The following is a 26,455-nucleotide window of genomic DNA, read 5'->3' on the forward strand; positions in this document are numbered from 1 at the left end:
TATTGTTCTATTGTATACATAAATTTAGCCCCTCTCTGAATTTCCAACATAGTTTCTCACTATTCTTCTTATGGTTATATAATAATTATATTTAATTACTAAACAATCATCACATCTAACAATTATATAATTTATCATACTGCTTACGCAGGTGCAGTTGATCTGGGAAAGAACAAAGCCTAACATTTTAGATTCTATCTTTAACTTTTTCCAGGGTTCCACTATCACTGAGATCTGTCCAGCAGGTCAGTTTGAGGCACACTGCATCACTTTGGGGTGGTGTCAGCTTTTTATACTAAGAACGACATGTATTTTATTTACAATAATATTCCAATACCTATCACCTGTGTTAGACAGTCTGTCTCTACTCTAAAACAATCCAAAAGTGTCGCCATCACAGCAAAGTACTCTCACCACAGCAGAAGATGGAGGGCAAGGAAGAAGGAGGACAGGACATGCCCCAGATTCCAGGTACCATCACTGCAGAAGATAGAGGGCAAGAAGAAGAAGAACAGGACATGCCCAGATTCTTCCATCTTGCCTCCTGAACCCCCATTCTAAAACCCCCAAAATTCTACTTTTTCACCCCTTGACAAATTAACTATCATTTACTCAAACTCTTGTGGCTTGTAAATCCTCACACGAAGTTGGTAATTGTTTTCATGGGCTAAAATCAAAGGCAGGGGTGTTTTTGACTCCGTGCCAAGGTCTCTGAGCCCCCTGGCAGGGTCTGGAGCCCTCAGGGCAGCCAGAGAAATGTCCTGGGTTCCCACACCCAGAGTGTTGCCCAAATCACCAACAGGATGGGACTGCCGTGGAACGTGCATTGAGCTGTTTATTTTCCAGCATCAGTCTCATGACATGGTTATGGCAATAAGAAAATGCCATCAACCCACATCCCAAGCAGCAAACTAAAAACTTAATGTTACAACTTACTTTAAAAGTCTTTTAACTAATCACACAAAGCAAAAACATATTAATTGTAGTTCTATCCAATCTCTATAAACACACGTACATTCAGTTAAAACAATGCTTGCTTGTTTCAAGTACAATACCTGATTGAAAAATGCACAAAACTCCATTATTAAGCTTAAAACTTCCTAATATCATGCTAAAAATACTTTTCTACAACTTAAAATGTTATTCTAAAAAAGCATTAATACACAAGCCATTGTTCTACTTGTCCTTACTTTTCTACTTCTTACATAAGTTTTCTACTAACTTATCTCATGGCTACTGCTTAACTCTAATCACAGTTTTACTGTCCCTAAAACCTACCTTCTGCAGCTTTCCCAAATCCCTCTAATTTTATAAATTCCCACCCAGAGCTCAGCCAGCACCCTGCTGAGACCTCAGCTGGGCAAACACAACCTCCTGCCTCGATTCCTCTGCCCCACATCCTGTCCTGTTGCTATTCACAAGATCTACCCCCAAAAACTGGCCCATAATACACACCCCACTGCCTCTGTCCAAATGACAGCACTGTTGGCAGGGGTAGCTGTCTCATTTATATCCCTCATCCTGATGTATAAATTAAACATAATAAATTTAAATTATAGAAAATTAAAGAAAATAAATTAAAATTATATAAAATTAAATTATGTAAAATTAAATAAAATTAAGTAAAACTAAATTATGAGTAAAATAATAACAAAATAAAACAAATATAAGTACCTAAGTAAATATAATAAAATATAATAATAATAATAAATATAATGATATAATATAATGATATGATACTCTAATATAATCTAATAATACAATCTGAAAATAATATAATCATATGATTTAATCATATAATCTAATCTAATAATTTTGTTTACATATAAAATATAAAATATAAATGAAATAGAAACAGAAATTCTGTTTCTCATCAGAGTTCTCCAAGATTTTTATTGCTGGATTCCAGAAGCAGGTTTTTTGAGTTTGTTTGCTTGGTTTTGTTTTCTTTTCAAATCCTGCGTATTAGTACTTTACAAACACTGTTACTATGGGTAGAACGCAAAATAAAAAGAAAATTAAAAATACTATCTGAACTATAAATACTTTCTGTATTAATGATGCAGTGATTTATCTGCCTCTAAGACACTTGAAAGTACCAAAATGAATGGGATGTGATTCCCACACCCACTGAACACACCTGGTTTGATGGTTAAGACTCTTGATGTGCAAACTGTTATGCAAATCCATAATTGTATTCATTTATTCTCCCAATAGCACATTTTCACAAAACCTGACTGAAAACTAAGATTCAAATACCAAGTAAAGCAAAGTGATCACTTCCCCTTTAGTTTCTCTTGGACGGTGCCAGCAGAAATGACAGCAGTGCTGCATGAGATGGATTTTTATGCCCTGTTTGTTACAGCCTCTCCCACCCATCTCTGGGTGCTCACTGCACCCTACAACCAACTCAGTCCTGCTGGCAGTGAAGAACATCAACTTCTGCTCACCTCTCATACAGCTCTGGGGCAGGCACTGCCTTTTCCTGCTTTTTCTGCACCTCCATCCATTTATTCTTGGATTGTGAGCATGTTAGCAAGCCCCTCCCTGAAAGCCTACTAAATTCCAGTATTTAGAAGTACCAAAATTTCATTACTAACAGCAGCAAAAGCTTTTGGTTTTCTCCTTTGCTTTTTCTGCACTTCCTTCTAAAAGAACCCAATTTCTTCTTTAGACATGTCTTGTGTCTGTGCTTAGCTGCTGTCTAACTCCAGCTGTCCTTTCCACACCAGAATCATGATTATTCATGCACATGCAAGGATCTTTTATCAAACCCTACCTGGCATTTCAGCAGCTCTCTGGATTCACCTGCTTGTTAGCACTTGAATTTCCTGCTACTGGAAATTGTTTATTCTTATTTTATTTAATCTCCCATCTCCTTGGCTAAAGCACAAACACAGAAGAATCTCTAATGGTAAAATGAAGGGAGGCTGGGAGAACAGGGCAATTTCTTAGTTTCATCTCTCCTGCCAGAAAAGATGACACCTGACTCAATTTTAATCAATGAAAAACTCAAAACCTCAACTGTGTCAACTTATCCTGGAGATCTGCTTCTCTACAAATAATAAATCAGCTCCAGCTCTGTAGACACCACACCATTACCACTCCAGGCAAGGTTAACTCTGATAAACAACATTCAGCACCTGATTTAAAAACAACACACAAGTACAGGCTGCTGGAACAGGGAACAGGTGTCAATATATTACAGGAGTTTGAATCTAAGGATAACTGGTTTGTCCTAACTTTATTCATCACTAAGTAATATTTGTAATTTGAGGATTTTCCCTATATAACCACTTATAGTAACACTGTCTCATCATTTAAATGACACTGGAGTATTTTCTAGGAGACATTTCCAGAAAATGTGGAAATATTCTCCATAATATATAGAATAATAACACACAGCCATGGGAGCAAAACCCTGTGAGCAGATGGAGGTGGAAGGAGCAGAACTCAGCATTCTGTACCTGCTTCTGACTTCTCCCATCTGCTGTGCATTAACACAGCAACATTTCATCTGCCTGCATTCCCAAATCAGTAATGAGATGGAAAACTTTACAAAATCTTCCCACAATAAGCACCTCAAGTAAAATTTTCCCCTCATACTCATTATAAACCACTCTCTGATCCTCATGACAGAGCTGTAAAGAATTTTCTCTATTTTTCAGTAGATGAGATAGTTTCCTCTATTTTCAGTATAAATGAGTTTGAGAAATAAAACCAAATTTAGCCAGATATTCCCCTGATTTGTTGGTTTTATTGGCACGAGTTAGATCAGCTCTGTGCTACTGTTTGAGATGCCTGCACAATGCACTTTCCCTTCTCCCCTCCCACCCAAGCCATTATCCAAATGCTCTCTGATGATGCTCAGGGAAGACTTATTTTTGCTTTCAGTTCTATTGTTCTCTCCCTGCTAGTGACAGATTCATTTAATATTTTTTTAAAGGATGCTAACACACATTCTATTCAATAGGAATCTGAAATTTAAAGAAATCCACCATTCTTTCTTTTTTTTTTGCAAGTCATTATCCCCAGCTAATAGATATCCCTCCTGAAGCAGCAGTATAGATGAAGTAATTTCAGGTACTATCACATTTCTATTCAGATCACAGGCAGCAATTCTTGCAGCGATTTTATTTCTCAGCAAAAATCATTATTGTCCCTCCTGAATTACCCTGAAGAGTTCTATTTTACTCCCACTACCTCTTCTCAACATTTCTTGATTAAAAAACAGTACATGATATTTGTTATCAAATATCAATACATAGACAAGAGCGGGAGAAATGGGGACTGGGGGAAAAGCAAAGGCACTTCAGAAAACATAAACCTTTAATAAGCAGGAAGGAGAATTTAAAGCAGCCTAAGAAAGACTGTGAACTGCAGATAGAAAAGTGCAGCACTTAGGGGAAACCAGAAGAAAAAGGGACAGAAATCCAAGGATCCAGCCCAAATCCATCCCTCCATGGTCTGTCAGACTCTTTAATTTTACAACTTCCTAAAGCTTCCAGTAATAATTCCTCCAGTTAGATTTTCTTAGCTCTGCAGGTACAACCAGCTGCCTGATGAGATTTAAGAACAAAAGAAAGGCTTTAAAAGACTCAATCACTCAGCTTAATGAAAACATCTTGAATTATTTAACAAACAATCTATTAGGCAGCTCCAGCTATCAGGAAACATGAAGTTTGATAGATCTGACTCCCTGCTGGAGTTTTATATCACAGTGACTCCAGCCCCTTCCATGCAGTCTCAGTGATGTAACACAGGAGTGAATTCAGCCTGAGATTGAGCTGCATTAGACTTTGATACAGGATCTGTCACTAAGAGCAGGAAAAGCAGCCAACAATTATTTAAAAAAAGAAAAAAAAACTGGAAATAAGCTTTTCAGGCCCTGGAACTAGGGTATTATTCAATAATTCGTTCTCAGGTCCATTTGAATTCTCATCTGTCAACTCTCCTTTTATTACCAGACTGTTCTATAAGCAATGATCTGGCAACACATTTGAAAAATCTACGTATTCCTCCTCATCCATCACAACAAACAATTTTCCAAGCAACAACAGAGACAGTGTAATTTCAAGAGCAATAAGCTCAACTCCTAACTCATTATTTTTATGCCATTGTGGTGTGGCATAAGAAATATCATGGAAAACAGGAAATCTTTTCCTCTTCTCATCACAACCCTCTTCAATACGTTAAAATGCATTCCTAAAAGTGTCTCTAGAACTCTTTCCATCACTCAAAAATGAGCAAAAAATAATTAAAGTCCAAGTTACTGAGGCTCAAGGAAGACAATTGAAATCTTGTTTGTTAAGTCACTACTTCAATGTCTGAGGACACTTTGTTACAGACAACAAAAGGATTCAATCACAGGAAAAATAAGAAAAATAAAAATAGAACTCTCTGAGACAGTTTGACCAAGCAATTCAGTAAAGCCCCCATCCTCTCAGTACAAAATGACAGGTGTTCATCAAATCTTGTTCTGCACTTGTAAAAACATTTTTAGTTCAGAGAACACATTCAGCCAGAGAAACACTACATCATTCTTCAAAACATTCCTTTTTAACTGACACAAACCTAATTTCCATGCAAATATATGAAGCACAAAAAACCCATATTCCTAAAAATAAACCTCCACCTCTCAGAACATCCTTCTCAAAGTTAACTTTTGACAAACCAACAGAAAGGCTGTGACTTTGTGTAGCAAAATGTTCCAGCAAAAAGCATCAGTGCAGGAAGAATTATTGAAAAATATTCTTCCAAAACCTACTATACAGGGTAAAAAAAAAAAAAAAAAAAAAAAAGGCATCCTGTCAAATCATCAGAGAAGCTAAAAACCTCTTGTATACATTTCCACTTTTCAAGATATTTTTGTATTTCCGTTGGTGTGACTAAGCACTTTCCAAGCCAGAGATTTCCAACTGAAAGACAGTGTTCATTTGGAGAGGGTCCAACCACCTCCTCCTTTCAGGGAGCTGTTAATGGTTGATGTTCATGTTTAAAACAGCATTAATCATGCCTGCAAACAGGGAGAAGCGGGTTGCCAAACATTCAAAATACTGAGTATTTCCTTATTCTGGCATAAATCCACACTCCTACAGCCTCAAGTCTGAGGGGATACAGATGAGATAATCAGAAAAAGAGGGGGGAGAAATACCCAAACTAAGTGTTCACAGTGACATCATTTCAATTCCTGGCACTATCCAAGGAGAGGCACTTGGAAAGGCCCTGTAGCACAATATTACTGCTTTAGAGAGACCAAAAAACATATTAAAGGACCTTTACTGCAGTGAATGATTAACTCTGAGTGACATCAGCCTGTGCTGAGTATCAGCAGCCCCTCTGTAAATCAGACAGGGCTGTAAATCCATAGACCTCAGCATAACCTTGGTTTGTGGCACACATTTCCTGCCAAAATGGGATATTATACAGAAAATGGAGCATGCAGCACAGACACAGGGTAGGTTATAGCCAACCTTTAGGCCAGGATAAGGCAGATCCCCTTTGGTCCAGCCCTGCTCAGTTTCCATCCAGCAGGGGACTTGCCCTTGTGAATGCTTTGCTCTGATCTCACCCAAATTTCTACTTTCTCTTTTTGCACCTGCCCTCCTCACTATAACATGGAATTTCAGAGGTGTTTCCAGTCATACCCCGCCCTCCCATTCCTCTGATTTTGCAGAGGGGTGACACAGCTTGGAGCCCCTCTGAGTGTGCAGGTGACACAATTCATAGCACAAAGAGAGAGCCACGGGGCTATTAATGAACCCAACTGCAACAATTCTAATCACTTTGCCTCTCTTTGCTAAGACAGATATTCCCTGTACTATATATTCACATATTAAAGAGCATTTAAGCCAATTCAAGTGCAGTCACTTCAAAAGCAGCAAGGTGTCACAGGTAAGAGTTAGTGCCAGTGATTGATGACTGAAGCAATTTAAAAGAAGATCTAAACTCAGTTACAAAATCTAATCTCTTCAGCAAAATGCTTTACTTACTGGACCTTGAGGACTGTTCTTGGCACTGGAAACCAGAGTCATAACATCAGATTTATAGTCCTGAAAAGAGAAAAGGGGGAAAAAATAGTCAGATTAAAGATAATAGATGGCACTTTACATGTCAGGAATAAAGACCAACATTGAGCACCACTGTGATTAGACTCAGAGGTGCCATTAGTGAAACATTTGATTATGGAGATTTTCATTGCTGTTCAGCTTGTGCCTTAGACCCTTCTGACTGAATTACACACTTTTTTGGTTTTACCATAATGATCCCCAAGGAAGGCAGCAGCCGGATGTCTCTTTTGGAAGGCAGCAGGGTGGAAGGACAGGATTTCTGCCTTTCAGAAGCTTGGGAGAGAGCTCCATTGCACTTCCTGAACCAGCCCTGCACATGAAATTTGGGTGACAGTTTCCCAGCCACTCAAAATTCTCTCAGCACCTGATGACAAATGACTCTCCATTCCATCAGAGGGACCATGGTTTATGTCCTGTAAATGCCAAAGCCCTGCAGCACAGGCTGAGCAGCCCATGGCTATGCTGCCTCACCATTCTTGTGTCACATCTCCATCTAGGTGCACCCTAAAGCAACGTAAAATCCTTCAGTTTTTACCCCTCAGGAAGCTTCTCCTACAGCCCAGCTGGCATTCCACAAGTCACAAATCAGTTTGGGGCTTGGGCATGAGAAGAAGCTGAGTACTCTGCTGTGACTGCAGATAATACAGAAACAGAGGCTTGGAGGGGCTTTTAACAGGTGATACAAAGGAAATGCCAGTGTCTAAACACAGGTGCAATAAACTCAAGTGCAAGTCTGCAGTAATTAAAACAGTTCTGATTTTAAAAGGATATGTTAGAAAGAGTTAGCACACCAAATTCTTGTCTCTCCCCTAATGAATACAGCCATTACACTCATATTTGTATCTTGAAAAGGCCTCCCAGGGCTGGCCCCCTCTTCTCATGCCATCCCTGTCAATAAAGATCAGATTTACATGGCAAGCCAAGCTACACAGTTCCCCCTATTGTTTGGGAATTAAAGTCTGATAAGCTGAAATTGAGGCCTATCTATCCAAGACAGCAAAGAGTAACTGCTATAAACTTCTAATTATCATCATCAAGCATGCCTCCATTTATAAAGCTTCTAGAGCCTTTATTTATAGGAGATGTGCTATGACCCAGGAGACAGATCATATTTCAGGGAGCTGGTAGTAATTCTCCATCCTTCACCCTGAGTATCTCCAAGTCTCTGAACTGCACAAATTAGAGTATCCCTCATTGTCCATTCCATTTAGCCATTGCAAACACCATCTCTTCCATAGCAAGTGCCAACAAACAAAGTTCACAAGGTGTCAATAGATAAACTACCACCAAAATCACCTCCCAAACCCCTGCAGCCCAGTTCCATTTCTTCCATAGAGGACAGCAGTCACTGTTATCCACTACGAAGCTGCAAACTGAGACCAACATTGAAGAAAACCACCAAGAAAATCTCTGTTCTGAGTGGTGTCACAGTGCCTTCCTACCCTTACCCACTGCTGTGCCTTTGCTGCCTTCTCAGGTTTTCACTCCTGTCACTCTCCTCCCTTGTGTCCCTGCTGCCCCAGAGCCCTTTCCCTGCTCCTGCTTTGTGCTGCAGGATGGATGTGCAGCTCTTGGTATTCCCTGCCCATTTCCTTCCCCCCTGGCTCCAGAGCTCCTCAGGCTGCACCATTTCCCTGGGATCACAACTTCACAGTGCTCAGGAAGGACTGGGGCAATCCAAACTAACCTTTTTGTAGGGCTGTTCCTCCTGGGAAACTCCCTAGGAGAGGCAGAGAGACAGCACATTTTTGTTTCACACCACTCTTCCAGAAGGCAATGCCCCGAGTTCCAAATAAATATGACATTTTAAGCAGCTATTTTGCAAATATACTTCTTTTTCCTCCCCAACCCAGCTAATCTCTAAGCATTGCACAGCTCTGTGTAGCAGTAATAACAAATTAATAAACAGCTTTAGGCCAGTGCTGCATGTGGGACAGCTCCTTGGGAAGCTCGTGCTGTGCTCCCTGTTAATAACTCCCTTACCACCTGTGAAAATCCAGGCACACTGAAGCAGAAAATAAAAGCAAAAACAGCAAAACTCCTCAGGTTTAGGTTGTTTTTAGTGGGGGGCAAAGAATTCCAACAACAATCCAGATTAATCTAAACCTGTTAGCAAGAGCCCAAATCCTTTCTCCAGTAATTCCAGGTGCTTGGACTGGGATGCACCAAACCCCCTTCTCCTCCTGAAATCACCATTCCCTCACTCCAGCAGCAGCATTCAGCTCTGATAGACAAAGGAGATTAATTCCCATCATAATGATTTTCACATCTAAGACACTTTCCTCTACACCATTTCTGTATTTACAGCAAACAAAAAATTGGTTTGTGGAGTTGCTTTCACACTCATTTTCAGGTAATGTGTCACAATGATATCTGGTACATGTTCAGGTTATGCAGAGTATTGTGCCACTGACAAATCATTTAACTATGCACTTGTCTTGGAGGCTGCAGGAAAATGGAAATTACACAGTTTCAACGCTGCAGCAGCACAATAAACAAAAACTTTCTCCCTCCTGTAGAGCTACACTTCATGTTCCTATCAGTGCCTCCTCCAGGTAATTTCTTTTGAGTCTCTTGTTTCCATTAACATTTGTATTTTGAGGTGATTTCTACTTGGTACTAGAAGATGGAATTGCAACAACCATTTACAAGCTATTTTATTTTCAGAGTCTGTTCTGTTACCAAGGGCAGCTCTGCTGTGTCCATGCCAGGCTTTCCAGAAGTTTCTTATGATTCCCATTACTGCCCATCTGCCTTTAGAGAAATCAAGAAATAGCAATAAAACACTTCCTAAATTTTATGTGGGGCACAGCCTCCTCCCCACCCCTCAAACTGAAAGTTTGGACTAAATGTCAGCTAACAGACATTACTTTCCATTCTTCTGACTTTAATGGGAAAAATAAATTTTGGCAGTCTTTCCCCAGTGTTAAAAGTCTTAGCTGCTCCCTGGGGATAGAGAGAATCAATGCAAGTAAGATCCATATTTTCTTTCTTGGAACACCACTACTTCCAGCAATTTATTTGACTGACTATGCCTTCTATTACCATGTAAATTGTTTCAGGCTGCAGGAAAAAAAAAAAAGTATTAATCTCCCCTCAGTAAGTCATAAAATAAAGAAATCAATTTCAAGGTCAATTTAGTCTAAATAACACCTGCTGCCCTTTTTGTAACATGCAGACTCCTCTGAAACACTAAGTTGCTGTCTATAAAGGCATCAGTACGTGATGTCTCACATAAATCAGGGTGCTGGATGGTACAGGGCAGCTGATTTGCAGGGTACCAAGTGGGGCTGGCAAACAAGCCCAGAGCAGAGCCCTCCTCATCACTCCTCTTCATCATCGGCACGAGGCTTTGCATGGAAAATAAAGCCAGGGGAGTCTGGGGTGTGCAGGTTCTGCAAGGAGTTTGTGCCTTGTCAGGTTCTGAGCACATCCAGGGAGTCCCAGCTCCCTGCTGGGAGCATTCACATCCATCAAGGGTCAGCAGCCTCAAGCAGAGCTTCAGAGAAGGGAAAAAGGACAAAAAAAAAATAGTAGGAACAAGAGGAAAACTTTCCTTCTGTTGGTATCTTTCCTCCTGTTGGAAAGCAGAGTGGAATGGCAGAGACTGGAAATAGGAAATAAGAAAGTGGGGTTTTTTTCCCCTATCCTAGAATTCAGAAAAGGGAAACTACTTGAAATATTCTCTTTTGTTCTACTTTTAAGCTGTTCCACAAAAACTGTCCAATCTTTCTTTTAAATGTACTTAATGTGCTCTCCTTGTAGCACAAGACTGCATTTGGTGGCTCTGAAGGGGCTGGACTTCCATGCCCTTCTCCTGAAAACTTTGCCTTGAGCTCTGTAACCTTGCTGGGCTGGAACAGAACAGCTCCAAAGCCCCAGGACTGGGTGGCCTGGTCACTGTGTTCCTCCCCACTGTGATACTTCTTTCCCATCAGATGAATACAACTATTTTCCCTTTGCCACGTCCAGTTCACAGCAGTGCTGGTGCTTTGTTAAATCCAAAGTTCCTGACAGGTTTTTATTTGTTCCTCTGGGTCCCCAGTAGAAGATAATTTGAACAATCAATATCCAAAAGCAACAGAAGTTCCCGAATGAAGCAAATATTCAGATATTCTGGAAATGGGGACTTCAGATTCCTGTAAGACTTCTCTAATGAAAACAAAATGTCCTGAAGGCTTCTGAAAAGAGCTGAGAACATGAGGAAGCACAAGGCTGAGCAGACAGCAAATTGAAATCAATTTACAGAAAATGGTCTGGCAGAGGAACCCTTTAAAGCAGGAACTGATTGTGGCTTCCCTAACAGACAATAGGATATCCAGGAGAGGGAACAGCCCCAGGTGTCCCCAGGCTCACAAAGAACAATGCTCCATGCAGAAATGTCACAGCAGCAGAGCTCTCTCTCAATTGTGGGCAACAGCAGGTGGTGTCCAAGGCCTTCCCAGCATTTATTGCATGAATCTGGAATTATTGAAGAGTTTGTTCTACACAGCAGAAATACCTCCCTACTGTGGCCAAAGAGAAAACAAATCCCAGTTCTATCATTTAGAGCAGGGAATGCACACCATCCCTGTTCCACAATTCATAGTTAGCACTGGAATGTGGAGCCATTTTCATACTTATATAGACTTTTCATGTATTCAGCTTTATCTGGAAGACAACATTTCACCAAATAATCAAAATATAATTTAATCAACTCAGATATATTCATATATTTATAGAGTATAACGATTCCCCTAGGATGATGCACTAGCAAAAAGGAATGCAGACCTTTTCCTTCAGATAACACTCAGTGAGTCAAAGGTTACATAGAAATAAATTGAAAAATATAAAATCACAGAAAAAAATCATTTATTTATTGGGTAGAAGAAAATATTTCATTTTTTAAATCCATGGTCCTGAATCCTCTTTAATGCAAACTTCTCTGTGAAATCCCACTATCACAAGCCAAGGATAATGGCTGTGAGTCAGGAGCTGCCAATATACTGATTCAGTGAGTCAAGAAACAAGGATGAGATTTACTAGGAGTGATAAGCATATTAATGTTATATCATCTAAAATCATACAAATACTCATTTTGCAGTTGAATGTGTCTAATAGCATGAGATTCCACAGCAGAAAAACAAACAGAAGCCTGGCATGGCTGTCCAAGGGCTCAAAAGATTAGAAACATAAGAAAAGAGCAACTTTTTTAAAAGGGTTTGTTTGAGTTGAAGGAACAGAAACAACCACTAACTTCAGATGCACAGCAGAAAGAGCAGTTTAAGACACACAAAGAGGTTTTTTTAATGGGAAACTATCTTTTCCACATGCCAAGATGCAGCTTCATAATCCTGAACAATTAAGCCTTGTAAAGAACAGGAAGAGATGCCTTCCAAAAATGAAGAATATGAGCAGTGCAAGAAGAAACCCAGAATATTCCTAACTACTTCTGCTCAGCTGAATGATTCTGTATTTCCTAATCCCCCAGCAGTCCATGAAGTGGGTAAATTATTGCAGGATCTGCTGTGAAATCAAGGTGAAGAAAAAGACAAAACAAGTGGAGAGTTAAATAAATACTTTCAAAATGTAATCACAAAGGGCACAGATGAGCATGTCTGACATTGCCCATTATCTCCTGAGCAGAATTACTTTAGGTTTACTGAGGCAGGAGATTTCAGTCACCTACAAGTCACTCAGGAACACTTATCTGGGAGCATTAGGAGACAATCAGGAGCAGAATCTGCAGAGCAGTGATAACCATCACCAGGGTTTGCCCTTGCGCTGGAACAGAGCAGAGCAACAGCAGCAGAGGTCCCCAGGGATCTCAGCAAACCAGCCCCTGGTACAGCCCCAGTGACACTGCAGCTGAGTTCAGATAAGAAATCAAAAGTTTGTCTCTGCTAGAAGCTCAGATTAACCCAGCTGGGCTTATCTCTACTCCAAACAGCCTGGGAAAATGTTTCCAATGATTCCTGATTTCACCGACCAAAGCTGAAAGGAACAACCACTACCTGCAGGTGCACAGCAGAAAGAGCAGTGCAAGAAACACAAGGAGCTTTTTAATGGAAAATTATCAAATTATCTTTTCCATGTGCCAAGAAGAAGCTTCAGAATCCTGAACAATGACGGAAATCTAACAGGAATATTCTCCCATTGCATTCCATCAGGAAATGGTTAATTCACCAACTAGCCAACATTTTCATTAAGTGGATTTAAAGGCAAAAGATCAGCTGCAGGATATATCCACATTATTTGTTCCCCCAGGCATGGAAATATTTCTTATGCTACAGAGTTTTCAGTCAATGATTATATTTTAAATGTATTACCTGCCTGATCACTGTTGCAGGATGCTCCTCACAAAATATACTTTTCATGTCATTCTCTGGCATATATAATATTTATATATATACACACATGTATATATTATATACTATATATAATATTTATATATAGTATATATTATATACTATATATTATATTTATATATATCATTTATATTCTATATTTATGTATTTTATTTATCTAGAAAAATATATAATATATATGTATAAGATATTATCTATAATATTATTATATTATGTATCATAACTCATTATATTATATAACATATAATAATATTATATATATATATGTATCATATTTGTGCAGGGCTGTTCTAATCTAAGCACTAATATTCTGCTATAGCAATCCACCACTCACTTTGCATTTTTCTGCCTCACAATGCTCAGACAAGTTATGATGAAGTTTCTAGAGCTGAGACTTCAGAAAATAATCAATATAAGGCTATTGTTACATTACTGGGACCAATTCCATGACTGTGAAGTTCTCTTATTTAGAACTGGTATCTCTTTTATCACTGTAAAATTAACAAGCATTACATGGAGTCTTTCAGGAAAAAAAAAAGACCAGAATATTCCTGTCCAGTCTTTGCTGTATTACCTGCATATAAATCTGCTCTGTAGGGACTGCTGCCAGTCTGACATGACAGAGTCATGGCTCAAAATATAAATATTTCACTGCTGTGGAGAATTAGCAGTTGTTACAGGCTAAACAGCGGCTCTGCTTTCAGAGTGCTGAGCAAACAGCTGAGTGCTCCTCAGCTCCCTGGTGATACCACAGAGCATCACCTCCCTGTCCAGAGCATTCTCATCTTGCCTTCCTGCTACCAGAGACCATGGACTCTGCTTCCATCACTGTGAAATAAGAACTGATGAAGATACAGATGTGAAATATTACTGCTTTACAGCCTGTGTTCTGGTTTTTGATAAGTGCCTTCCCTCAGCTCTATCAGGGCAGCATTCTGTGCATTCTGGGGAGCTCCCCCAGAGTATTGTAATCCCAGGTTTGCTTCATTCACAGGACAATTAAACATATGCACCACCTGTTCTTTGTTTTAAAAAAATTACAATTCCTGTTCTCTGAATGCCATTTCAACCCCCTCCTGCAATTCCAAGCCACCTTCTGCCCTGAACACTTGCTGCCTTAGCAGATTTCTTTTGGCATGGATAGCAAAACTACAGTTAAGTATTTCAATTTTCCTTATATACTAGCAGTCATGTTATTTTTCAGGAAGGTTGATGAGGCCTGAAATAACAGGAAATTTCTTCCTTTTATTGAAGAAATACATATAAATGCAAACAAAAGTGAGGAATCAATTCAAAATCCTAGGATAGCTTTCCAATAAATAAAAGTGAAATGAAAATTCAGTTGCATGCAGCTATTACAAGCTCATATAACTCTGCCAAGATAGCACTTCAGCTCTGTGTTTATTTCTGTCAGAATAATATGAGGAATGCTCTATCAGTTGGAACTGGATTACAATAAATAAGATTCAATTTAAGAATAAATGGCTCGAGTCCTGAGGGCAATTTAAAATTTGTATATTTAAGAAAAATAAATCTATATCTCTTGCAAGGAAATAATACTTTGGACAGTGAGTTTATGAAGGGATACAAGCTATGAAATTATGTAGCTGCTGTTAATGTACCACAGAACCTGTCAGCTAAAGAAAAACAGCAGTAAAACATCGCAACCAGAGAGAAGGAAGGGAAATGCTCTGAGAAGATGCTGAAACATGCAGAGAATGGATGCACCAAGAATAGAAATTAAGGCAAAATCCTTGTATCACTTCCCCATGAGCACCTCCCTGCTCTCTGCCATCAGGGTAAGCCTGTTTCCATGGCATGTTGTGCAGTCTGGAATAACAGCAGCCAAATGAGTTCTGCCAGAATTTTCAGTGTCTCTGTAGTGCTCTAAGATGTTGGAATGTGGAGCAAAAAGTTCTAACTGCACTCAAAATGAAGGAGGACATCCCACCCTGAGCTCATGCACAGCTTCTGACAGCCACAATGCAGCTGCAGGTCTGCTCTGACAGCAGCAGCAGGAGAAAAGGCTGAATATTTGTTTCAAATAAATATTTGTTTCAAATATATGTGGGCTATGCTCTGTGGGCCCTGTCTGCCTACGGTAGAAATTCAGCATTGTCAGGACAGCACCACAACTTCAGCACTGAAAATTCAGCATTGGGCAAAACAACATCACAACTTCAGCATTGAAAATTCAGCAGTGGGCAGAACAACACTACAACAACAGCATTCAAAATTCAGCATGGGGAAGGACAATACCACAATTTCAGCATTGGGCAGGACAACACCATAACTTCAGCATTGAAAATTCAGCATTGTCAGAACAACACCACAACTCCAGCATAGAAAATTCAGCAGTGGACAGAACTTCAGCACTGAAAATTCAGCATTGTCAGGACAGCACCACAACTTCAGCATTCAAAACTCAGCATTGTCAAGACAGCACCACAACTTCAGCTTTCAAAATTCAGCATTGTCAGGACAACACCACAACTTCCAGTCACTGCAAACCTCTCTGCCTCCGCATGCTCACAAGAAATAGCTGAAATTCAACCAGTTGCAAATCTAGATGAACTATCTATGTTTTATATCTCCTGTTGCTTGTCCAAATGTCCCCCCACCCACAGCAGTTACATTCCTGCAGCCTGGCTCCTGGTGTTTTAATCTGTTTCAAACATACAACCGGCCCTCTGGTTATTTACCAAAGCTGAATTTACATGGGAAGTTGCTCTACCTGGGACCTACTCTGTTATCTGGATCTTACTGATTCTTAAATTAGAGTTATTGGATTATAAATCAAATGGCATCTAGTGAAAAAAATAACCACAGCAGTATTAGAGCTCACTGTTTGGCAGGAGTACTGTCAGAAAAGGATACTCAGGGAAATGAACACAGAGCCAAAAATTAATGTCCCAAAGAAAACTGTTTTCTTTACAAGTGATGAAGCATCCATTAACATCAGTCAGCTTGTAAATAACATTTCTGTAATAAAGGGTGAGGATTTCTTGCTGCGTGTCCAGAGGAACAGTGGATTTTGGCACATTTCATATTTTGGCCTTCACTCTTTCACTCCTCAGGCACTGAGAAAGCAATGGAAAAGAGATTATGGTCTTAAAGGAAAAGAATGCTGCATGCAGATTGTGGGGCTTGATACCAGGAGCCATAATACCCCTTTATATCAGAAAAGTACTGATAAGCACTGCAGCTCCACTGTTCACAGTGCAGCTGCCTGAAGGTGGAAAACATGAATTTAATGCTAAGCCTGTGTTACATTTTTAGTCTTTCAACACCTAGGGCAGTGCAGAGAGCAGCTCCATCTTCCCAGCTCTGCTCTTACTGAAGGGAAGGCTGAGAACAGAATCCTCCCCACCGTGCCTGCATGGCTGGAGAGGAGAGGGAATGAGGGACAGGTAAAACCTGCAGAACTTGGACCCCAGCAGGACAGGACTAACCCCAAAACACTGAGCAGAGCAGGGATGGCAGCTCCTCCTTCCCCCAGGTTCATACAACAGGGAATACTGAGAGCCAAATGTTGATCAGAGCTGTTCTATCCTTATTTTTAAGTCCCTAAAGCCCTAGAACAAGAACCCATCACCTGCAAACGAATCTTTGCCACAACAGTAATCCTAGTTCAACTCTTCATCCTTCTAGCCTTCTTGGCCTCAGAATTCCCCTAGTCATGGAATTGAAAATCACTATGAAAACTGAGAAGCCTTTTAGGGTTTTTCTGATTCACACCTAATATTTTCAGAGTGAAAGCTTGTTGTGTTTTAAACAGCCCACGTTTATATCGCTGAAATTGTTTGGCAATACAAAATACACGTTTTATAAAAACTCACTAGAACAGCAATCCAAAGATAGTGTAAAGAAGACTTCTAAAAACACTGAGGTTTTCTTCCTTGCAAACTAGACTGACAAAATCTCAGGCAAGGCCCAGTCTAAGTTTTTAAGAGTCAAGCCTTGGCTTCACCGTCATTCCATCGCTCCCCTGAATCTCTCTGGTTTTTAAACAGCAGCTGTAAATGGTGAGAAGTGAATCTTGCTCCCAGAATATTTTGTGCTTTCTTGCCAAGTCATCCTGTGAATGTGCTTAACTACAGCTCACAAGTCAATTGGAGCAGTGGTTCCATCTGACACCCATCACTCATGCTGTCCTGCCCACAGCCCAGGCAAGCTGCCTGCAAAACGCCTTGTCAGTCCTTCAGGCATTGCCTTAACCAAACAGAAATGGACTGAGAGCAAAGCCAAGTTGTCACTCTGCATTTATCAACAAAAGGGAATAATTTTTAAGAAAATAATAATAAGCTCTCCTCACAGCACTAACACTAAATGACCTGAAAAACTTTCCTAAGGGACTGAAGGCACAGAACAAAGTTTCATTTCATCTTCGTAGATCTGACAGCTCAATTTCCCAAGTTCCCAGGGACCTTCAGCAGTGCTAAACAGAGGCAGTAACAAATGTCAGTGTTTACTCTGAGATCTCTTTGTTAAAGCTCTCTGTACTCAGCAGTCTTTAATAACCCTCTTTAGGCACAGGCAGAGCATGTTCTGCATAAAGCAATCAGGAGTGACTCAGCACAGTGAGTCTGCTGGAGCTAAACAGGATGGAAATGCACTGTTTAACCACCACAAACAACCACATTCCCTACCAAACCCCTTCCCCTACCCCAGTCAGGAAATCAGCTTTGTTTTCAAGCGCCTCAAGCCCAAAGCTTTGCTTTTGCTTTGCCAGCTGCAGTCCCAGGCACAGCCTGGTGTTCTCATCCCTCACCTGGGGCTGAGCTGCTGCTGGCAGGGCAGGGGGTGCAGAAAGCACCCAGAGCAAAGACTGGCAGCTCTGAGAGCAGGAGAGAGCTGTGTGACAGCAGCGTGCTCCCTGTAACGACAGAGCAGCCACACTGCCAGCCCAGGGCAGGCTCCCGACCCCACAGGAGCTCCAGGATAATCACAGAGGTGTCCTGCTGATCTCTGCCAGCTCCAACAAAAGCCACTGCTGTGCGGCAAAGATCACAATAACTTTTTCTTCATAATTAACTGATTGTCCAGGGTTTCAAAAGCTGGCTCTACATTGCAGATGCTGAGGAAGTTAAAGAGCAGTGCAATGGGCAAGAGGAGCTTCCTGCTCCTAGTTTACAATTACAGCTTTTTTCTAATTAAAAAGCAAACATACCTTGAATTTCCAGAGCAAGACTTAAGTGAGCTGACTTGACTTTCATTATTTAATGAAAATAAGTAACCAGGAAAATATCTGGGGGCTTTACTGCCATTGAAAACAATGTTTTTTGATGAACTGTTTTCCTTTGATAGTACATTTGACCAAGAACTTTTTCTGAACACTACAACATTCACAAAGAGAAAGAAACAGGATCAAAGAAAATAAAATAGGAGCCAGAAGAATAAGACAGTTAATTAACTTCAAAAAGCAGGATATACAACTCAAGTCATTCCTTAGGGCCATCCATCTAACCTGGTTTTAAAAGCCTTCAGTTATGAAAACTCCACTTTCCCCAATTCATTTATTCCATTTCCTTTGGAAAGCTTTTCCTAATGCCAAATCTCGATCTCTTTTGCTACAATTTAAGCCCATTACCATTTGTTCTTTTCCCCGTGGATCTGCATTATCATCATTACCTGAGTCTCTGCAGCAACTTTTCCCTGCATCTAAAGACTGCCAGTACAGCTTCAGAGCTTTTCCTCTTCCTTAATCTCAGCAACCCCTTCTTTTTCACTCCTAACTCACACACAGAAATACAATGAATAAAAGTTGCTGTTTTACATAATTTTGGGTAGATAATGCATGACAAGAGTTGAAGGTGAGGCTGAATGTGAAAGATCTTAAATTTTTCAACAATTTTGGAAAGAGGTGCAGCACCTGAATCATTAATATTCATAGACAGATATGCACATGTATTTACAGACCTCTTTGCTTTGGGAATATTTAGAATTGGTGGATAAAACCTTAAAGGATTTCTATACCTAATTATTTCTAACCATGTGCACACCTAGGCAAGGCAGCCCTCAGGACTAGAGAATTGTTTTGAATTGGTCATTTCAAAACTCCCAAAGATGAGCTTTATTCAGCTTTCAGGAGCTGGTTATTTAATCCAAGCCTGGAAAGCACAACCACAGATGGAGCTTCTGGCTCCAGCAGCAAATCCCAGTAGCAGCTCCCTTCAGATGCAGAGCTCTCAGCTGGCCCATGAAACAGAGACAGCTGTGAAATTTAGAATCTGGTCAGTCCTTCAGATTATCAACTCCCAGTGTAGTTTGTACTCCCCAGCCCTGTGTGTGGAGATCCTGGATGTGTTCTGTGTCCAGGATCTCTGAGCCACAGGGATTCTCCGAGTGAAGGACACAGGAAAACCCTTCTTGCACGTTCCAATGTCAAGCTCCTCATTGCCACTCCACTCTAGGACCTCTGTTCCACTCTTAGCAAAGAAGCACTGCTGCTGATACAGATGGAAATACACTCACACCACTGCAGACAGCCTTTATTTGTAGAAATATCTCTCTAAACATAATTAACAACTAATGGCAGCAAAGAGCAAACACATTATTTGTCCCTTTTTTTTTCACTTTGAACCCAGGAATAGCAACCCAGCAGGAGAAATGCTTGAGTCAAATGAGCTAATGAGGAGACTATTCGTGTCTAATGAGATCCAGAGAAGTCTGTACTTGCCTTCTTCTATTCATAGTATCTGCAGCTTTCACTCTGCTATTTGGACTCCACACACACCCAATCTGTACCTACCAACACCATATTCCTAAAATTTTATTCCTAAAGTGTTAAACACTGGGCTGGCAACTACAGAGTTCTTCAGCTACTCCTTATAAAGCCTGATAACCAAAGTCAATGGAGATTTAGAACATGGAAAACAAATCACAGGACTAAAATGAAATCTATTTCAAATTATGGATTGGTTTCCTAAAGAACTGGCTTTTCCAGCCCAACAAAATTAGATGTGCCCTGTAGTACAATCAGCACCTTCTTACAGGTGTTCTTGCCAAATATCTTTTAATTTATGTTCATTAGTAGAAAAGTTTGAGAAAAAGAAAATATCCTTGAAGTTATCCACACCACAAAAAAAAAAAAAAAAAAAATCTTTTGTTGCACTACGAATACTTTTGCCTATTTAATCATCATCTTTATAAATGATGATTTATGAATGAAGGAAAAGATTTCTTTGGTTGGAAGTGAACCCCAGCCATTTCTCCTACTCAGGTGCTGCAGTGGAGCTGTGCCAGCAGCCTGGGCAGCAGCAAAGTCACCTGAAGGCTGGCTGAGCTGCCCTGGTCCAGCAGGGATGCCCAGGAGCCTGGGACACAGAAACCTGAGCTCCTCTGTGCCTGGCACAGCTCCTTGCCTTGGATCTTGTCAGCACAAAGGGAAACAGACAGCAGGTAGAATAATGAGCTTGGGGAAAAAATAGAGAGCCTAAATCTGGTAAAAGAAGCATCTGCTAGAGCACAGCAGCTGCCCAGCCAGGCCATGAGTGCTGCCAGTGTCACAGCAGAGTTCAGCTCTCACGTGGCACTCATTGATCGTTTCTTTAAAAATAAAATAAAATCCTCCTGTCTTACAAAAGGAAAAAAAAAAAGTAAATTAATGCACAGTTTCAAGCAATACAGACATGAGATTTGCGATCCATTTAATGATTTATGTGGTGAGAGATAAAGATCTGTAGCTGAAGTAAAGAGGAATAACTCCTAAGCACAGGAAAATGTTCTTAAAAGGCAGCATTCACATTCCTAGGCACTGCCTGGATGGACCTGCCTTTATTAAATGGATCAGGGCCCTCAGGTCAAAGTGATCCTTATATATTTAACATGGATTATTATTATTATTATCTCACAGAAGTTCAGGCTGTGTGGTGAAAGAGAAGCCAAACTCCTGAAAATGCCATTGCAGATGAGCTGCAAAGGGGTACTGGGGACAGATGCCTCTCTTCAGCCCCAGCTGGGCAGGATGGGGCACTGGCAGCTGGGACAGTCATTAAATTGGTTTGGAAGGCACCCAAGTGACAGCTGCACATCTGCTATGGGACATGGGACAGGCTGGAGCCCTGCAGGGCCACCTGCACTGCACCCAGGCTGTGTCTGCCCATGGCCCTGGGGACAGTGACCAACAGGACGCACACAGCACCTGAGGGCCAGTGGCCACAGCACAAAAAACAGCACTGCTAACAGCTAAACTCCTCTGCTAGTAGCCTAAACTAACAAAAAAATGATAAATTATTAGACATTTTTTAGATATTTTGACCTCTCTACCTTCCTGGATGAAGAATCTCAGGATATTTCACTCCTTATTCAACAGGAGCTGTCAGAACTCAGCACATCCCTCTGGGTGCCCTGGATGGCTCCAGACCCTGCCAGGGGGCTCAGAGACCTTGGCACAAAACCCCAGACCCCTGTGCCTTTGATTTTAACCCATGGAAAGAATTACCAACCTTATGTGAGGATTTGGAAGCCACAGAATTTTAAGTAGAATGATAGTTGGTTTGTTACAAGATAGAAAAGTAGAATTTTAAGATTTTTAGAACTGGGGGTTCAGAAGCCAAGATGGAGGGATTTGGGTGTGCCTTGTCCTTCTTTCTTCTCCTTAGCCTCCATCTTCTGGGTGATGGTGGCACTTTTGGATTGGTTTACAGTAGGAACACACTGTCTAACATAGGTGATAGGTATTGGAAAATGATTTAAAATAATGTACAGGTAGTTTTTAGTATAAAAAGATAACACCGCCCTGAGGGCGGGCAGTGTGCCTCTGACTGACCTGCTAGACAGAGCTCAGCAGGTCAGAAAAAGAATGTTACAGATAACAAAGAATGAACAACCTTGAAAACCATAGCCAAAAACTCCTCACTCCTCCTTCAATCTCGGGGCTGGGAAAAAGAGACTTTCTAACACCTCAGGGTCACCTCAACCACAGAGATCCCAAGGAAGAGCTGTATCAGCTGAACGTGGGCACCTTCCTCCAGCCTGGGCAGGGCTTTAGAGATCCTTAACCGGGACACACAGCACATGTGCCAAGAGTATGTAAAGAAACCAACACCTTAATCATGTTCTTACAGAGCCATACCTGCCTTCTCCCCCTTTTTATTAAAGAAATCTGCATTTTTCCCTGACTTTTCCTGCCCCACAACTGCAGTGCCATGCTGCTGCATGCCATGCATCATAAATAGATTATTCATCCCTTCACATACTCAGCTTCTTAAATGGCATCTGCAGCCTGCCAGGCTGACTGTAAATGCAGCTCCTTAGGAACAATTAGGTCTTCTAGAAATATTTAGGACGTTTGAAAATCTTTGTTATTTACCTTCTGATAGTTCCATCAGGGCCATAAAATCTATCAGGTAAATAGGTCTTTAAAATTAGCATTATTCAACCACACATTAGTGGTTCCTAATGACTCCAAAGATGCTGTTCCACTCCACTGAGTAGGCTCTTGTGGCACATTGATATGCACAGGAAAATGCAATACAAATATCTGGGTATTCACCTATTTTGATTGTTGATTGCTTGCAGAGTTAAAAGACCATTTAATATGTTTCCTAAAATAATTAAAAATGCATAATTAGGCCAAGTTTAAGAATAACCATTTTTAAATGGGCACATTAAGGAAATTTGTTTCCACTGTCCCAAAATCCTTTGCTAAATGTGAGCAGTACTTTTATGAATAGGCACAAGCTATAATTCCTTTTTCTTTGTCACAGCCTAGCAACAGGACACAAAATTCCTTCTGAACTACAAATAATTAAGGGATCAATTCTATTTTTACAGGGATTTGGGCAGCCTGGATTAGCTGACCAGTGAGAGCACATGGACAACCCAAACAGAAGCAATTGCTGCCTGTCCTCAGCACAAATAAATGAAGTCAAAAGAAATTACAAGTTCCTTGGATTAAAAGCAAACTACAGCTTTGCCTTGTTCCCAGAGGGATTGAATAAAACACAGCCTAAAGAAAAGAGAGAGAAATTTAATTTTTCCATAGCAGTAATGTATTTTTTGCTGGCATGTGATCCATGTCAACCACACTCACAGGGAGCCACTGAAGACCCCTCAGGAAGACAAACACTGAGAGCTAATGAGGAATTTCACAGCCTGCCATCAAATGGTTGTTTAAATTCCAGTGTAATGTGCCTGCAAGCATAGGGAGAGGTGCAGGAAAAGATTGATAACACCAAAAAATAATCTTCTAATGGACAGTGATTAGTGGATTAGGCAAATCCTGTTTTCAATCATTTTCCCAAGTCAATAACTGTCTAACTCTGCCCAAATTCACAATGCAGAGGTTCAGCCTGCCTTTGGAACAGATGGCATTGCCAATTATTTGCCTGCAATGACAATGGCTGCACAGACATGCCACAAAGCCAAAGCAATGCACACTTCTAGTTCTGCCTTTAACCATAAATCACACTGCAGTCTGACCTGTTGAAATACCACCAGTCTATTTTATAAGGTGCTTAATAGCCAAAAAAATGACTATAAATATATATATATATGTGGAGAATATTTCATATGTACATTTAAAGTTGTAATTATTATATTATAGATTATATTTACATGAATAATTTTTTCTATAATTGCATATTCTTTACATAGTAATAGAGACTATAATTATATAAATGCAGAATATAATGTTGTACATTAGAGACCAAGACTCAAGATTCAGGGTTTTTTCAAATGGGACATTGAAACACCTTTAGGAAGCTTCCCTGCCCTTTTTGCCCAGAATGAACTCTCAATCCAAGTGTCCTTTCCAACCAGACCTAATGATAACTCACTATTCTGCTTCTGTACTGAAAACATCTTGAAATCTCTGAAAGATCCTGAAGGCAAAATTGTATGGCCCAACCATCACAAAACCCCCACCCTGTGAGTGAAAAGATATCCATGAAGTTTGGTAAATGGGAGGATTTGGCACTCAGGTGATTGATAAAGACATCAGGAGAACACATGAAACTTTTAACACTCAGTCTCCTGCTTATTGATGGGTGAAGCTAGAGAGGCCCTGCAGCAGAATTATCCTTATGTGATCTCAATCTGTTCTCCATTGATTTTTCTTACACAGCAGTAAGTTTTGATTAACTTTAGAAGCAGCAATGACTACTTCAAAATGCCTGGAATTGATCAGACATAAGGATTTCCTGTTAAGCAGAAATTAAAAAAAATATTTCTTCCAATCTCACTATTAAGAAATGCCTTTCTCTTTGCAAAAATATAAATGAAAAGGCTGCCAGGTTCCTATGGCCATTTTGTTGACTCAGAAGGTCATTAGGACATTTCCCAAAAATGTGAATTAATCACAGGGAGAAGTTTTTCCAGGTTAACACAGCACTAGGAATCCTTTGGTCACTGCTCAGCTCAGCTTGTCACAGGTACCAGCAGATACCACACTCACAGGAACTGAAAATATAAAATACTTGCCATAACCCAATACACCAAAACAATCAAAGCCACACTTGTAAGTAGAGCTTTTGAAATAAAAGCTGCCAGAGTAGCAGTTGAACATTCGGTGCTGTGTTACTGCTATTGAGAAATTAAAGAAAAAAAAATTAAAAATCTGCAAAAAGCTCTTTTATCAGGTCTGATAGGTAGCTGGGTTTGGCTTCCAGAATGGTCTTGTGCTTTAACTCACCTTCTTCTTCATGAATTTCTACAACTGGAAGCACAGCGGACTCTCTCCTAAAGCTTCCCACCTTGCGAACAGAGCAAGAGCAGATTTGTTTTCCTCAAGGTTTTGCTGACACCCTCTGAAATCTGCAGTTCTGTGATAACAGTTCTCTTCTACTTTTCAGATATAGATCTAAACTGACAGTGCAACATCCCAAGATCAGTGTGGCTGCTCCAGTCATTAACTGTTCCTAAGCTTTGTACAGCTGAGTTCATCACACAAACTCTTCCAAAGGCAAATTTCACATTCCTGTACTCTGGTAGGAAAGTAATAAATAGTCTGGATGTCACCTCCATGCAGTTCAACTTCCAGAACACTTCACTTGCCACAGTGGCTCTCTAAAATGACCTTTTCCTCCTCCAGCTTGATGGGAAGCACGAGTTTGGTATTTCTTTTCCCAGACATACTTGTTCAATACTCTGCTGCTCCATTCCAGATCACTGTAACTCACAATTTCCTCTATCTCCTCAGGATTTCATATTTTAAAGCATTACAATCTCTCTTCCATAATGTTATCTAAAAATAACAACATCAGGCTGGCAGAAAAACCCACTGCAGAAATTTCACACCATTTCAAAGCAGTCAAGAGGGATTCTCCCATGGGGATGCACTCTGGGTAGCGAATGATGTGTATCTGGAGAGAAATATTGTGCAATCAATGCTAGAGATCAATCACTTTAAAGAAATACAGTCATTTGGGACAGTCTCTTTTCCAGGGCAGAAAGCAACTCTGCTGGAAAACCACTTTGTGCACAACGTACATTCGTATGCAGAAGTTCATTTATAATATATCTCAGGAGATGCTGCAGCTTGCATGCAGTTATTTAAATAGTTTGGGGACTTTGCAAGAGAGATTTACTCTCACACTCCACACGTTTTATTATGGAAGGTTTATCATCAATATTAAAGTTTAATTCCCCCAAAGCAGTGCATTAATACATTCATAAGCTGTAATACCTGGAGCTTTGTGCCCACCTTCATCATATATTGAACACAATTGTCAAGCAGCAGTTCCATACTTTGCCATCCTCCTTTTTCATTTTAAAGGGATTTCAGAAATATTTCAAAAGCACAGGGTCATTTTGATGCACTACATTTTGCTTAATTTTAAATGTCTGCCATGCAGAAAATTGAGTTTTATGGTTTTCAGAGTAAAAACAAAGACTGCAGACCCCCAGCTCTCACAGCTCATTCTTTTCAAGCAATTTTACTAATCACATATGGACCTTTTGCTACATTTATTATTTATTGCTGCCCCTAAATCCTCCTCTCAAGTTCACCCATAATCATTTGGGGTTTTCTGCCCTTTCAATATTTAAAAGTCAGATTTTGCTGTGTAATAAACTTAACATTGGGCATCATTTCCC

General features: G+C 40.2%; 1 protein-coding gene across 3 annotated transcripts in view; it reads right to left on the bottom strand.

Annotated features, from left to right (window-relative positions):
* The window catches only part of RBFOX1 (RNA binding fox-1 homolog 1), a 1,162,974-nt gene that overhangs the window by 1,027,710 nt on the left and 108,809 nt on the right, over positions 1–26,455 (bottom strand). For all 3 annotated transcript variants that reach the window (XM_063171112.1, XM_063171116.1, XM_063171117.1), the window contains exon 2: positions 6,993–7,052. In XM_063171112.1, the coding sequence (XP_063027182.1) occupies positions 6,993–7,052 (60 nt within the window). The remainder of the gene's footprint in view (positions 1–6,992; positions 7,053–26,455) is intronic.

Source organism: Melospiza melodia, chromosome 18, assembly GCF_035770615.1.
Source record: "Melospiza melodia melodia isolate bMelMel2 chromosome 18, bMelMel2.pri, whole genome shotgun sequence".
Classification (NCBI taxonomy): domain Eukaryota; kingdom Metazoa; phylum Chordata; class Aves; order Passeriformes; family Passerellidae; genus Melospiza; species Melospiza melodia.